The sequence below is a fragment of the Pygoscelis adeliae genome, unplaced genomic scaffold, assembly GCF_000699105.1.
Source record: "Pygoscelis adeliae isolate BGI_AS28 unplaced genomic scaffold, ASM69910v1 Scaffold402, whole genome shotgun sequence".
NCBI lineage: Eukaryota > Metazoa > Chordata > Aves > Sphenisciformes > Spheniscidae > Pygoscelis > Pygoscelis adeliae.
The window spans coordinates 8,246,925-8,259,030 of NW_008824411.1; the positions used below are offsets into that span (position 1 = coordinate 8,246,925).

A 12,106-nucleotide genomic window follows, 5' to 3' on the forward strand; every position below is an offset into this window, starting at 1 on the left:
CATTCCTGCAGGGCAGGGGGGAGGTTCAAGAGCTTGGTTTTGCATAGAGGCAGTCCTGTGCGCTCAGCGTTTCCCTCCATACCAGCCTTTGCTGCTGTCCCTGGCAGGTTCACCTACACCTTGGGGGAAGGCATGTGGCTGCCACTGAGTAAGAGCTTCGTTATCCCACCAGCCGAGCTGGCCATCAACCCCTCGGCCAAGTGCAAGACCGATATGACAGTGATGGAGGACGCGGTGGAGGTCAGGTAGGTGCAATGGTGGGGCTAGGGCATTTAGGAGGTGTTTCAGCAAATAAACTGGCGATGCGTCCCTGGAACGAGAGGACCAACCCAAAGCACATGGGGGTTGATGAGAGCTGGGACCCCCACCCCACATTTTGCAGATGGAGATTAGTACATCCATTAGCCTGCCCCACGTTAGTGTCTGCAAAGCTGAGCCTTCGGAGGTAGCTCTCATCATCTCAGTAGCTCCTGCATCCCTCTAAAATCTTGGCTGTCGTTCAGTTTGCTGTCAGCCCAAGGGAAACCTGAGCTTCAGAAAAACCCATGCAGCAGCCATGGTCGTGCACACGTTCGCAATGTCTCATCAGAGCAGTGACACACGTCCTCCTCCTCCTCTTCACAGGGAAGAGCTGATGACCTCCTCCTCCTTCGACAGCCTGGAGGTCCTCCTTGACTCCTTTGGCCCTGTCCGTGACTGCTCCCGGGACAACGGAGGCTGCAGCAAGAACTTCCGCTGCATCTCGGACCGCAAGCTGGACTCGACGGGCTGCGTGGTGCGTGGCCCCCCGGGGACCTGTAAATCTCCTTCGGTGTGAGCAAGGAGGGGGAGGGTGGAAGGGGGAGGGCTGCATCCTTCCTCCCTTCCCATCGCCTTGGGATGGATATTTTGGGGTTGGTTTTGCAGCAGGAAGAGATGTTTTCAGGCTGGCACCTCCTCCGTTCCTGCCCTTGCTGCACGTATGCACAAGGGAGTGAGAGCACATCTGCTTACTGGCTCTCAGTGAGGTCCCACATCACTCACGCATGTCCCCTGTCACCACCGCACCTGCTTTGCTGTGCAGGGAAAGCGTGTGCCCCGAAACGGAGGGGTTTGTGGGGCTGGGGCATCCTGCTGTGATGCCACCAGAGTTGGACATTGGTGTGCAGAGGCTGTGAGCGTGAGGCAGACGGTGGGTTTGGAAAGGGCAGCATTGCTTTTGCAGTCACCGGAGCTGGGTGCTGGTCAGTGGGGTTGATGCCAGCACATTACCTTGGTGGGGGCGGCTTGGGGAGCTCCCACCCCAGGGGATGCACTCCCCAGGCTGCAAAGAGGCTTTGGTGCAGGAGGAATATCTGCAGCCATGGGTGGTGTTGCCACTGTCCATCCTGCAGCCCCCAAGCATTGCTCAGGCTGTGATTTCCAATGGAAAACAGCGCTGGAGCCCTCCCCTCCACCTCAGCTCTGGGCCAGATTTCTTCCTCGGGGTCTTCACCTCTCGCTTCCCCCAACCCTGCCAGTGCCCAACAGGACTGAGCCCCATGAAGGACGGCACAGGCTGCTACGACCGTCACGTTGGCGTGGACTGCTCAGATGGCTTCAATGGGGGCTGTGAGCAGCTGTGCCTGCAGCAGATGGTCCCCCTACCTGAGGAGCCACTGCTCTACAACATCCTCATGTTCTGCGGGTGAGCGACCCATCACTGCCCCGGCCACAGAGACACCCCCAAGGTGCTGCTGTACCTTGCTGCTACCACCCTGAGCTCATAGGGTTGGGAGGGAGGGGAACTCTCCTCTGTTCCCAGTGTCCCTGCTGGGGTGGCCTGGTGGCCCCAGTCCCCACCAGTGGGGGCTGCATCTCATGGTGGACCCTGTGCTGGCTTACCAGGTGCATCGAGGACTACAAGCTGGGCACAGATGGGCGGTCGTGCCAGCTCATCTCGGAGTCATGCCCTGAGGTGGGGGACTGCGGTGAGCCCCGCGAGCTGCCCATGAACCAGACACTATTTGGGGAGCTCTTCTATGGTTACAACAACCACTCCAAGGAGGTGGCCACGGGGCAGGTGCTTAAAGGGACATTCAGGTGAGTTGGGGACATGGGGAGGTGACCCCAGCAGGGTCAGACCTTGCCATCCTCTCCAAGAAGGCAGCATAGGAAGCCGCCTGGGGCTGGACCTTAGCAAACTGCCTGGTCCATCCACATCTGGCCAAGCTTTGCAGGAGATGGAGGGGGTGGTGAGGAGGGCACATCTAAAGCTTTCCATCGAGAGTAGACATCTTTGTAACCTGTGCCCAAAGGAAAGGCTTGGTGCTGGATGGCTTTTTGGGATAGCTCACCAGCTGGTGGAGGATGATCCCAGGCAGTTCCCCTGTCCTCCAGCCCTGCCCTCCTCTCTGCAATTAACTTCCAGGCAGAACAACTTTGCACGGGGCCTGGAGCAGCAGCTGCCAGATGGGCTGGTGGTGGCCACGGTGCCCCTGGAGAACCAGTGCCAAGAGGAGCTCTCCGACCCCACGCCTGACCCTGAGTTCCTCACCGGTGAGTGAGTCCAGATGGACCCGCACCTCTCCCAACGGGGCAGCTGCTGGCGTGCCCAGCTTCAGCACCTATCCCTCCCAGGGGATATATCTACCATGGGATATGTCTAGTCTGACTTTAGCATCCCGCACTCACCTGCAGCAGCAGCAGCGGTAAAAGGAAGGCATTAAAAATGGAGAGGGAGAGGCTGTAAATTAATTGTGTGGCATAAAAGCTCAAGCGTCCGTGGGATATTTGGGGTGTTTGCAAAAAAGGATTTTATTTTTTTATTCAAGGCAAAAAAGTTTTCCAAATACCCTTCATTTGATTTCTAAATCAGAAACCCTTTGGCCGCGTAATGAAGCATTCAAAACCTGCTGCAACCAAACCAAAATGTTTCAGTTTTTCCTGCCAGAGCATCATGGGCCACGAGCGACAGGGTTATCATGGATTCCTAGACAACCTTCAAGGATTTACCTTTCTTCCACCAAGTTGCCAGCACCCCTAAATAGCCTTTGTTTCCTTGGTGCTTGTTGCTGTTGGCTGAAATGGCCAAGGACACCGGGCAGCTACTAAACAAGGGATGTGGGTAGTAAGGTGTTTTGGAAGGTGTCTGCAGGGTGGTCTCATATGAGACTTTGTGCATTCGCTTTGTTCGGCAGAGCTCCCAGGAGGGTTTTGGGGAGCACCTGTGAGCTGCACCCAGGGTCTGATGGCTGCTGGTTGCCCCGACAGGGTGCATGGCAATGTAGGTGTGTGTGCAGGCAGATGCAGGCAGGGAGGAGGGTGCCGGCAGGTCCCGGCAGGGCTGAGCTACCCGAAGAGAGCTGTGTTGGCAGGTCACTCCTCCAGCCATAGGGGTGCTCAGCCCTGCCTGGAGATGCTGGAGGACACCTGCCTCCTGAAGGGGCTCTGCTGCCCTTGACATGGTTACATGGATGTAAGGAAGGCACTGCCACCGTGGCCTCAGCATCACATCAGGGTCGGTGGGACTGGGACTCTGCTGGCAATTATGCCAGGGAGACAGAAGCCAGTAAATTATCCTATTCATTTCCCACTGCTCTGCTGGCTCTTTGTGGCTGATTAAGGCAAAAAAAAGAAAAAAAAGGAAAAGAAGTAAAATCTTCTCTGCTTGTCAGTAAGCAGATCTGGATATTGCTGTGAATAGACGAGAGGCAGAGCTGCTGAGTAAGGAAGGACTGTTTTTGCATAAACACTTTGCAGGGAAGAGCAAGGCTCTGAAGCTGTTGGTAGCAGCCAGCACCGAAGGGAAGGGCACTGGAAGGCAAAAGATCTTATCCTCCGCCTTCATTTCTTGTTATGGAGCGGGGGATACCCGTTGTTATCCGCCTGAATTACTGCTGTGTGGCTGCTTAGTAGCAGAGTTTGCCGTTTCACTGCCAAGCAGAGGCATGCTGTGTTGGCTGTACAGCAGTGGAGCTGCAAGGGAGGAGGTGGCCATGCCCCAGCATCCTGCTGCAGCACACCATGGGATGCTCTGGTCACCAAAATCAGAGCCATGAACACCCTTCAATTGACTTTCTGGGGCTTTGTCCAAGCTCGGTGGCCTCTCTGTCCCTCTGTTCATGGCAGCTGAGCTGCTACGTGCCTTGGCTCATGCCTTGGGCAGGACAAAGTGGCCACCCAGCCCTGGTCTCCATGAATTTCTGGCTCCTGTAATGCACAGTTAAATGGCTGGAGAACGGGATGTCTTTGCCTGAAGAGGGAGAAACCCCAGGTCCTGCTCAGCTCCAGTGTTGCCATAACATCCCGAGGGAACAGGAACATCAGCAGGTGTGTGATTTCCCCCATACATGTGTGTCCCAGTCAGCTCAGTCCTGGCCAAAGGGGACCCCAGGGCCCCTCAGTTGGCTGCACTCAGGCACACGTGGCGTGAAGGTGACTGTTCCCAGGCCTGCAACCCACTCATTAAAAAGTGCAGCTCTCATTAGTGAAATAATTAGCTCACCTGGGCATATCTTGGGAGCAGGCTCCGGGAAAGAAGCAGAAGGGGATGCAGGAGGAAGCTTGTTATCTTCCAATGCACAGCCCCAGATGGCAGGAGGAAACAAGCCCATGTGTTTTCCTTCAAAGCCATAATTTTAATTGCCGGGGAGCAGCTGACCCTCAGCTCTGAATGCCTTGCTGCCTCCCCCCGGGGATGCGGTGTGTGCATGGTCCCTTCCCCCGGCTTCTTCCCACCCCATTGGCTGTATTGCCCCACGCACGGCACAAGGGGCTGCAGCCATCCCCATGGCAAGGCATCCCTGGGCAGTGGTGCTGAGCGCCCGTGTCCTTTCTCTGGCAGGGATGGTGAACTTCAGCGAGGTGTCTGGGTACCCCCTCTTGCAGCATTGGAAGGTACAGTCCGTCATGTACCACGTCCGGCTCAACCAGCTGACCATATCCCAGTGTAAGCGTGCAGGGCTGGGGGGAAGAAGGGAAAAAGGGGTGGCAAGAGGACACACAGCCTTCTTCTGGCAGGTGATGGGCTCAGAGGTTGGTTGCCCATCGCAACCATGTTGGAGGGGTGGCAAGGGCTTGGGGTCCCCTGGGATTTGAGCATCTTCTCCTGTCTCCTCTCCAGCCTTCAGCAATGCGCTCCACTCTCTGGACGGGGCCACCTCCCGTGGAGATTTCGTGGCGCTGCTGGACCAGTTTGGCAATCACTACATCCAAGAGGCAGTATATGGCTTTGAGGAGTCCTGCTCCATCTGGTATCCCAACAGGCAGGTGCAGCGGCAGCTCTGGCTAGAGTACGAGGACATCAGCAAAGGTAGGAGCCCCGCTTGTCCCCAGGAAGGGTCCCCAAAGCCACCCCATGGGAATGGGAAGCTGGGTTTGCTTTTGGCATAGCAGGGAAAGTGCTCAGCCTGTGTCGGGGCTGCATCCCATCTCATCCTCTTATTTGCACCCCACTCTCACACCCTTTGAAGCCAGCTGAAGGACTCCTGTGGACTGCAGCAGGTGTTAGTCCAGGCCAGAAAGGAAGATAAATACCCACGTCCCCAGGGAAATGAAAGACGAATGCACTAATCCCACCAAACCGTCCTGCCTGATTCTGGACTTAACTGTTATTTGTCTTTAATCCTGTTCCTTCCTTTTGTCTCCTCCATATCTGCTCTCTTCCACTTGCATCCCGTGGCCAGACTTTTCTCCCTCTAATATGCTTTCTTCTCCCAGGCTGTCAGCGCTGTGCTTTTAATGTCTGGAGCCCAGTTATGAACTGGGAGGTTCACCATGGTGCAGAGGGCATCCAGCACTGCTGCATCCCCTCCGGAGCCTTTGCTGCAGCAAGGTGTGATGGCTCCCCTGTGGAAGAGGTTTTGCAGGAAGGCAATGGCTGATTTGGAGACAAGCTTTCCAAAAGCAGAGGGAGCCTAACACCTGCCTGCTGTCGGCTGTCACCAGGACCACAGCATCTCCTCTTGTGCTGGCCTTTGCAAAGCTGCCTGCAGGCGTTTTGCTGCCTGTGCTGGGGACATTGGGTTGCACCACCCAGGCTTGCCCAGAAGCTCGTGGGTGCAGGCAGTGTGAGCTTGGAGCTCACAGGCACCGTGACCACCGCATCGTTTCCTTCATGAAGCTTCATAATTCTCAGTATTGGCACCAGCCTACGGTGCTGCTCTGGCTATGCCCCAGCCGCAGAGACATTTGTTTTCTCTCCAGGGCTCTTGTGTGGGAAAGGCTTCTTTCTGACCCTGAGTCTGGATCCTGTGGACTCAGACCTCCTGGAGCCTGGACTTCTTCCCAAGCCCACCTGTGAAAGTACAGACCCGTTGCTGTTTTGCTGTGGGCTGTCTCCAGATGTAGCATCTTTTGATTGCAAGTACATTTTTTTTCCTCCTGCAATTTCCTCCTCTTTGATTTTCCTGCTTGGAGGCTTTTCAGGTCTGGCAGTCTCTTTCCACCCACAATATCACATTTCGGTTTTGCTCTGGCACCTGCCACTTTCCCTCCTTTGCTTTTTGTTTGCAAACGTCAGGAGTTGGATATCGATTGAGAAATTGCAAGAGACAAATAATTCCCTGGCTCCTCTGCTTTCCCTCGGCGCCTGCTAAGCTGCAATTCACAGCCAGCCCAAAGTGATCCATTTCCAGCTTGCTGGGGGAGCGGAGCAATGCTCTTGTACCCTGGGTTTTGTTTAACAGTCTCGTTTTCTTCGCAGGATTCTCGAGGATAGGCTAGCACTGGCCCATTTCTCAGCAAACCCTTGCAATAGGAAGATCTTCCTATTGAGCCATGGTTGTGCTCTCTGGCAGCTCCCCGCAGCAGCCAGCCCGTACCAAGCCACCACCAGCGATGCCCTGAGCCTGCCCCAGGGGCGAGGCTTTACCTGGGCATCCTTCGGCTTCTTCTGACCCCACCAGCCACCATCAGTTGTCCCTCTGGGCCCCTCTTTCTTCAGTGTAGAGACGGAGACACTCTTTGGCAGGGATTTTGGGTGAAAAGCACCGTTCCCCTGCACAGCAGGGCTCACAGCAGTGGGGCGATGCTAGCCAAGGCACAGCAGTGATGGGCAGATCCTACCTTCTCAACTGCTGTGCCAGGACTTTTCTCCTTGTGTCAAAATATTTCCTGCTATGGGAGCACTGGAGAAAAGCCCACCAAGCACAGGGTCTGGCTCACTGCCTCGTGCGGCAGGGCCACCGTGGCACCCAGCATCAGGCACCTTTGCATGGAGCCTGGAAAAGCGTAGACCATGGTGATGTTTTCCTGCTGCAAATCTTTTTTTCTGAGCCTGTTGGGCTGCAGGGTTGCCTGAGGGTTGGCAGGGTAGGACCTGCAGATATTCCCCTGTGTGCACAGGGCAGAGGGTAAACAAGCCTTCAGTCTTGTCACAGTCTGACCGGGGGTCTGCTGTCCCGATGAACGTATCTGCCTCCACCTCACCATTTTCTTTTGCTTCGTGATGGTGCTTTGTAAGCTAAGCCCTTAGGGAGAGACTCTGTTTCCTTGCCTAGCTGCAACTTTGCCCACCTCCATCATGCCCCATGACAGTACAAAGAGACAGGAGGAGTCAGGCTTGAGCCAGCTCCCAAAAGGCAACTGCTCCCCATCTCCCTTCCCCTCCATGGGGAGTGAGTGCAGGAGGGGTGGAGGGGCTGGAGAGGACCTTGGTGGATTTGTAGTCATCTCGGTAGCTTTCTGGGCATCATGAGGCACTAGGAAGTCTTCCCTGCTTATTCTGAGCTCTTTGGTGCTGTTGGCTGCAGACCTTTGTGGGGGGGCACTGAGTCGGCATCGTTGCTGTGCACCCTGGTCTGACATTCATCCTCTCTGGTGTCCAACATGCTCTGTCACATCACCTTTGATGGGGGTCCTTGGGAACCAAGGGAGTCGAGCAAAGAAATCAGCTGTTGGGCCAGGAGGGCTTTTGCAGTGGAGTGGTTTGGCAGGGGGCTTTGGTGGGGCGTTAGTGTGGGGTGAAGGTGCCCAGGCAGGTCCTTCGTGAGTCTCCAGCCACATGAAGGAGGCTCCCTCTCGTGGGGACCTGCTGTAAGGGTGGTCCATCCCTGTGCCAGGCAAAGGGCTGGGGAAACTGAGGCACGAGGAGACAAAACAGCCTGCAATGGTAAAGGCCAGGGTGGACTTTTCAGTCCTGATTCCTCCTCTGAAGACCAGTGAACATTTCATCCCTACAGAGCAAACAGGGATCTCTTAAGGATATAGGGGGATCTCTGGGCAGCACTGCCTCTCTCCTGGCTGGAAAGCAGGGCTCTAGCCCCCTGGCATCCCCTTAACGATGGCTCGGAGCCCACCTTGGTGCCCCTTTTTTCCCCCTTCCCCAGGCAACTCCCCCTCAGACGAGTCAGAGGAACGCGAACAGGACCCCAAGGTTCTCACCTTCCCCGAGTACATCGCCAGCCTCTCTGAGTCAGGCACCAAGCGCATGGCAGCCGGTGTGCGGATGGAGTGCCAGAGCCGTGGGCGCTGCCCCTCTTCCTGCCCGCTCTGCCATGTCACCTCCAGTCCCGAAGTGCCGGCTGAGCCTATCCTGCTGGAGGTCACCAAAGCAGCCCCCATCTATGAGCTCGTCACCAACAACCAGACCCAGCGGGTGAGAAGCCACTGGCTGGGGGGGGTGGACTGGGCAAGGGGGGTGGAAGGACAGCATCGGGGTAGTCTTTGCAGGCAGCTTGCCCTGGTAGTGTCATGTCAAGCCGTGGCAGCCCTTGTCCGTTGGCCAGCCCTGCTCTCCAGGGTGGATGGACCATGCTGAAACCCACCGGGGGATGGATGAACACTGATTCAAGTGGTGGTGGGATGGTAGCTCATCTGCCCAGTGCTCACCCCCTTCCCCTCTCTCCCAGCTCTTGCAGGAGGCCACCATGAGCTCGCTGTGGTGCTCGGGCAGTGGGGACGTCATCGAGGACTGGTGCCGCTGCGACTCAAGTGCCTTCGGGGCTGATGGGCTGCCCACCTGCGCACCTCTCCCGCACCCCATGTAGGTCTCCATGCGTGCCCAGCCTGGCCTTTTGGTGTGATGGGTCTGGGGGGAGGCCGTGATGGCCAATGGCGTGGTGGCAGGAGGTGGTGAGGCTGGGGTGGCTTTATGGGACAGATTTGCAAGCGAATGGGGGACCTGGAAATCAGGCCGAGGGTGCAGAGATGCAGTGTCTTTTCTAATTCAGCTGAGGACTGGGGAGCTGTTTTTGCATCCATCCTAGTAGAGCAACCCCAGGGAAGGAGCCCTTTGGACCAGCGTGCCCAGAGCCAGGAGGGGTAGGAAAGGGGGAGTCAATTCTCTCCTGAGCTTGCTCTCTCCCATGGGTTAATGGCTTTGAAGCCCTTTTGCTGTGAGAAAGTAATGCAAAACCAGTCCCTACATACTACCTTACAAAACCCAACTCATTTCTGGTGCATTTGTGTGTGGTCTGCACAGCAGAGTGAGTGACACTAGCAAACACACTCATGCTGCCTTTTGCACCAGCCATGGGGACTGGCTGCAGAGCTTTTCCTCAGCATCTCTCACATACTGTGTGCCTCAGCCTGGTGGTTTTGCTGCCTTTTTAAGGCACAGAGGAGCAGTAAGGTGGTGATAGACATGGGTGGGGATGAGCACCGGTGGGTGGTGGGGTCAGCTGGCAGACCTTGCCCTCCCGAGATGCTGACCAGCCGGCATTGCCCCCCAGCCTGCGGCTCTCCACCGTTCACGAGCCCAGCAGCACATTGGTGGTGCTGGAGTGGAGGCACTCGGAGCCTCCCATTGGGGTGCAGATCGTTGACTACCTCCTCCGTCAAGAGAAAGTCACTGACAGAATGGACCACTCCAAGGTGGAGACAGGTGAGTGGGGACTCCATTGGTTCTCTCTGGGGAGGGTGGGATGGAGATGTTGGAGGAGAGCCTCTGTCTCCCTCTTTGCAAGGGGATGCTACAACATATCCAGTATCCTGTGGAAGAGAAAGCAGGCCCTCTACTGCCCACCATGCTGCAGAAGTGGCAGCTCCATGCCATGATGATGAGCCTTGCTGGAAAAGCAATGGGTCCATCTCTGCACCAACCTCATGCATGAGCCTTGGTCCCCCTCGGTACCAGGCAGCGTGGTAGTGGGCACAGACCTCAGTGGCTCTCCACAGCCCCAGGGACATCTGTGTCATCACCCGTGGCATGTTGTCCCCTCTCTCCCTAGAGACGGTGCTGAGCTTCGTGGACGACATCATCTCTGGCGCCAAGTCACCCTGCGCCATGCCAGCCCAAGTGCCCGACAGGCTCTCCTCCACCATATCTCTCATTGTTCGCTGCCTGGAGCCTGACACCACCTACATGTGAGTGGCCTCCCCCGTGCCATGCCTGTGGCAGCGCTGTCACTGACTGTGGTGCTCCTGCCTGATGCTGCCTGTGTTTCCATGAGGTCTTGGGAGTCCAGCGCTTCACCTCTTTCCTTCTTGGCCAGGTTCACACTCTGGGGAGTTGATAACACAGGAAGACGCTCCAGGTCCAGTGACGTGATGGTCAAGACCCCCTGCCCTGTGGTAGATGATGTGAAAGCTCAAGGTGAGATGGAGGGAGCTGCTGGACTGTGATGCCTGGGACCAGCAACAGGGAGTTGCCCCTTCCAGCATGTCCCTGCACACGTCTCATGTCCTGGCTGTAACATCTCCTTCACCCATGGTGGCCCGGGTGCTGCCACGTGGTGTTGAGGGTTGGTGTGGAGGGTGGCAGGAGGTACACATCTTCTCCACAAACAAACACAGAAGCACTCTGTGCTGGTGGAGGGGTGGGAGGATGGGTGGGGGAGCAGGCATTCAGGACATACCGAAATAGCCAAGAAGACCTGCCTGTCCTGCCCAGAAAGCAACTGGTAGCGTAGGTGGTGGCTGTGCTCAAGAAACTCCAACTGTGTGCCTTCTCATAAATAAACGGTATTTCACTAACAGTACCTGATGACACCACCCGTTTCTTTTCCTAATTGGACCAAACTATGGGAACCTAACCTGAACCGTGTCTTGATATGATGTAAATCATAACTCAGGGGACAAATCTTGGCTCTGGGCTTGGTTTCCCTAGAGCTGAGGTTTATCCTGGTGGGTTTTGTTCATGCCTTTCCTTGCACCCCACTGAATAACCCCTGTCCTTCTGCCCAGAAATAGCAGACAAGATCTACAACCTCTTCAATGGCTACACCAGTGGCAAGGAGCAGCAAACAGCCTACAACACTCTGCTGGACCTGGGTTCCCCCAGCCTGCACCGAGTCCTTTACCACTACAACCAGCACTACGAAAGCTTTGGGGAGTTCACCTGGCGCTGTGAAGATGAGCTGGGGCCCAGGTAGGCTCAGGAGCTGGGTTGGCTAGGCAGGCAGGCCTGCCCACCAACAGGGGGTGTTGTAGATGTTGGTGACCAGGAAGGTGGCTCTCTGGCAAATCTCATGAATTTATTTGATGATAGAGCTTAGGGTCTCACAGTGGGGTTCCTGTTTTGCTGGATGCTGTGCTCATGTTTGGGGTCCAGCCATCTCCCTTGAAGGACCATAAACCTAGGACAAGGTGGAAGGCAGTAGACCGTTGTCAATCCATCATTCTTGTCCATTCCACCAGCCCTATACTGTCCCTGGAGTTTTGCCTAGTCCGTTCATGCTATGCAGGGTGGAAAGGGGATGGGATTCTCTTTTTCCCTCAGTAGCTGCTGCCACAGGCAAAAAGGCAGAAGGTCTTGGAAAAACAATGCACCTTTGAGGAATGGAGGTTGTTGCGGGTGAGAAGGGAAGGGAGTGTGGTCGGAGTGTGTTGCTAGAGAAAGGCCCCAGGCATTGATGGAGGGAAGAACGTGCAAGGAGGTGGCTGTACCTTCAAGCCTGCTGGAGAAGGTGACACAGAAGAGCTTGGTTGTGGAAGCTGCTGGGTGAAGTGCATGCATACATACATGTATTGGACCATGCCAAGGTCAGACTTGGCTTTCCTCCTTTTCCTGGGCTTTGGCTTGAGTTGAATGCATCTCTGTGTGTTGAACTCACTGTCACTTGTGGTCCAAAGCAGGCAGTGGATTGACCTTGGGTCTGAATTGCATATGTTCCCTCCCTTTTGATCCATGTCTGTGGTCGGGTGAGGTGATCTCAGGGACACAAGTGTTTTTGGTGCCCAGGCAGTGCTGAGCTGCCACAGCAGG

At 55.9% G+C, this 12,106-nt stretch overlaps 1 protein-coding gene across 1 annotated transcript in view; it reads left to right on the forward strand.

The window, feature by feature from the left end:
• Positions 1-12,106, forward strand: part of ASTN1 (astrotactin 1) — a 65,236-nt gene that overhangs the window by 48,444 nt on the left and 4,686 nt on the right. Inside the window, exons 10-22 of the mRNA XM_009320744.1 lie at positions 108-245; positions 625-775; positions 1,500-1,666; positions 1,867-2,061; positions 2,390-2,517; positions 4,805-4,909; positions 5,084-5,272; positions 8,289-8,557; positions 8,811-8,944; positions 9,633-9,784; positions 10,131-10,266; positions 10,395-10,495; positions 11,086-11,269. Coding sequence (XP_009319019.1) covers positions 108-245; positions 625-775; positions 1,500-1,666; positions 1,867-2,061; positions 2,390-2,517; positions 4,805-4,909; positions 5,084-5,272; positions 8,289-8,557; positions 8,811-8,944; positions 9,633-9,784; positions 10,131-10,266; positions 10,395-10,495; positions 11,086-11,269 — 2,049 coding nt within the window. The remainder of the gene's footprint in view (positions 1-107; positions 246-624; positions 776-1,499; positions 1,667-1,866; positions 2,062-2,389; positions 2,518-4,804; positions 4,910-5,083; positions 5,273-8,288; positions 8,558-8,810; positions 8,945-9,632; positions 9,785-10,130; positions 10,267-10,394; positions 10,496-11,085; positions 11,270-12,106) is intronic.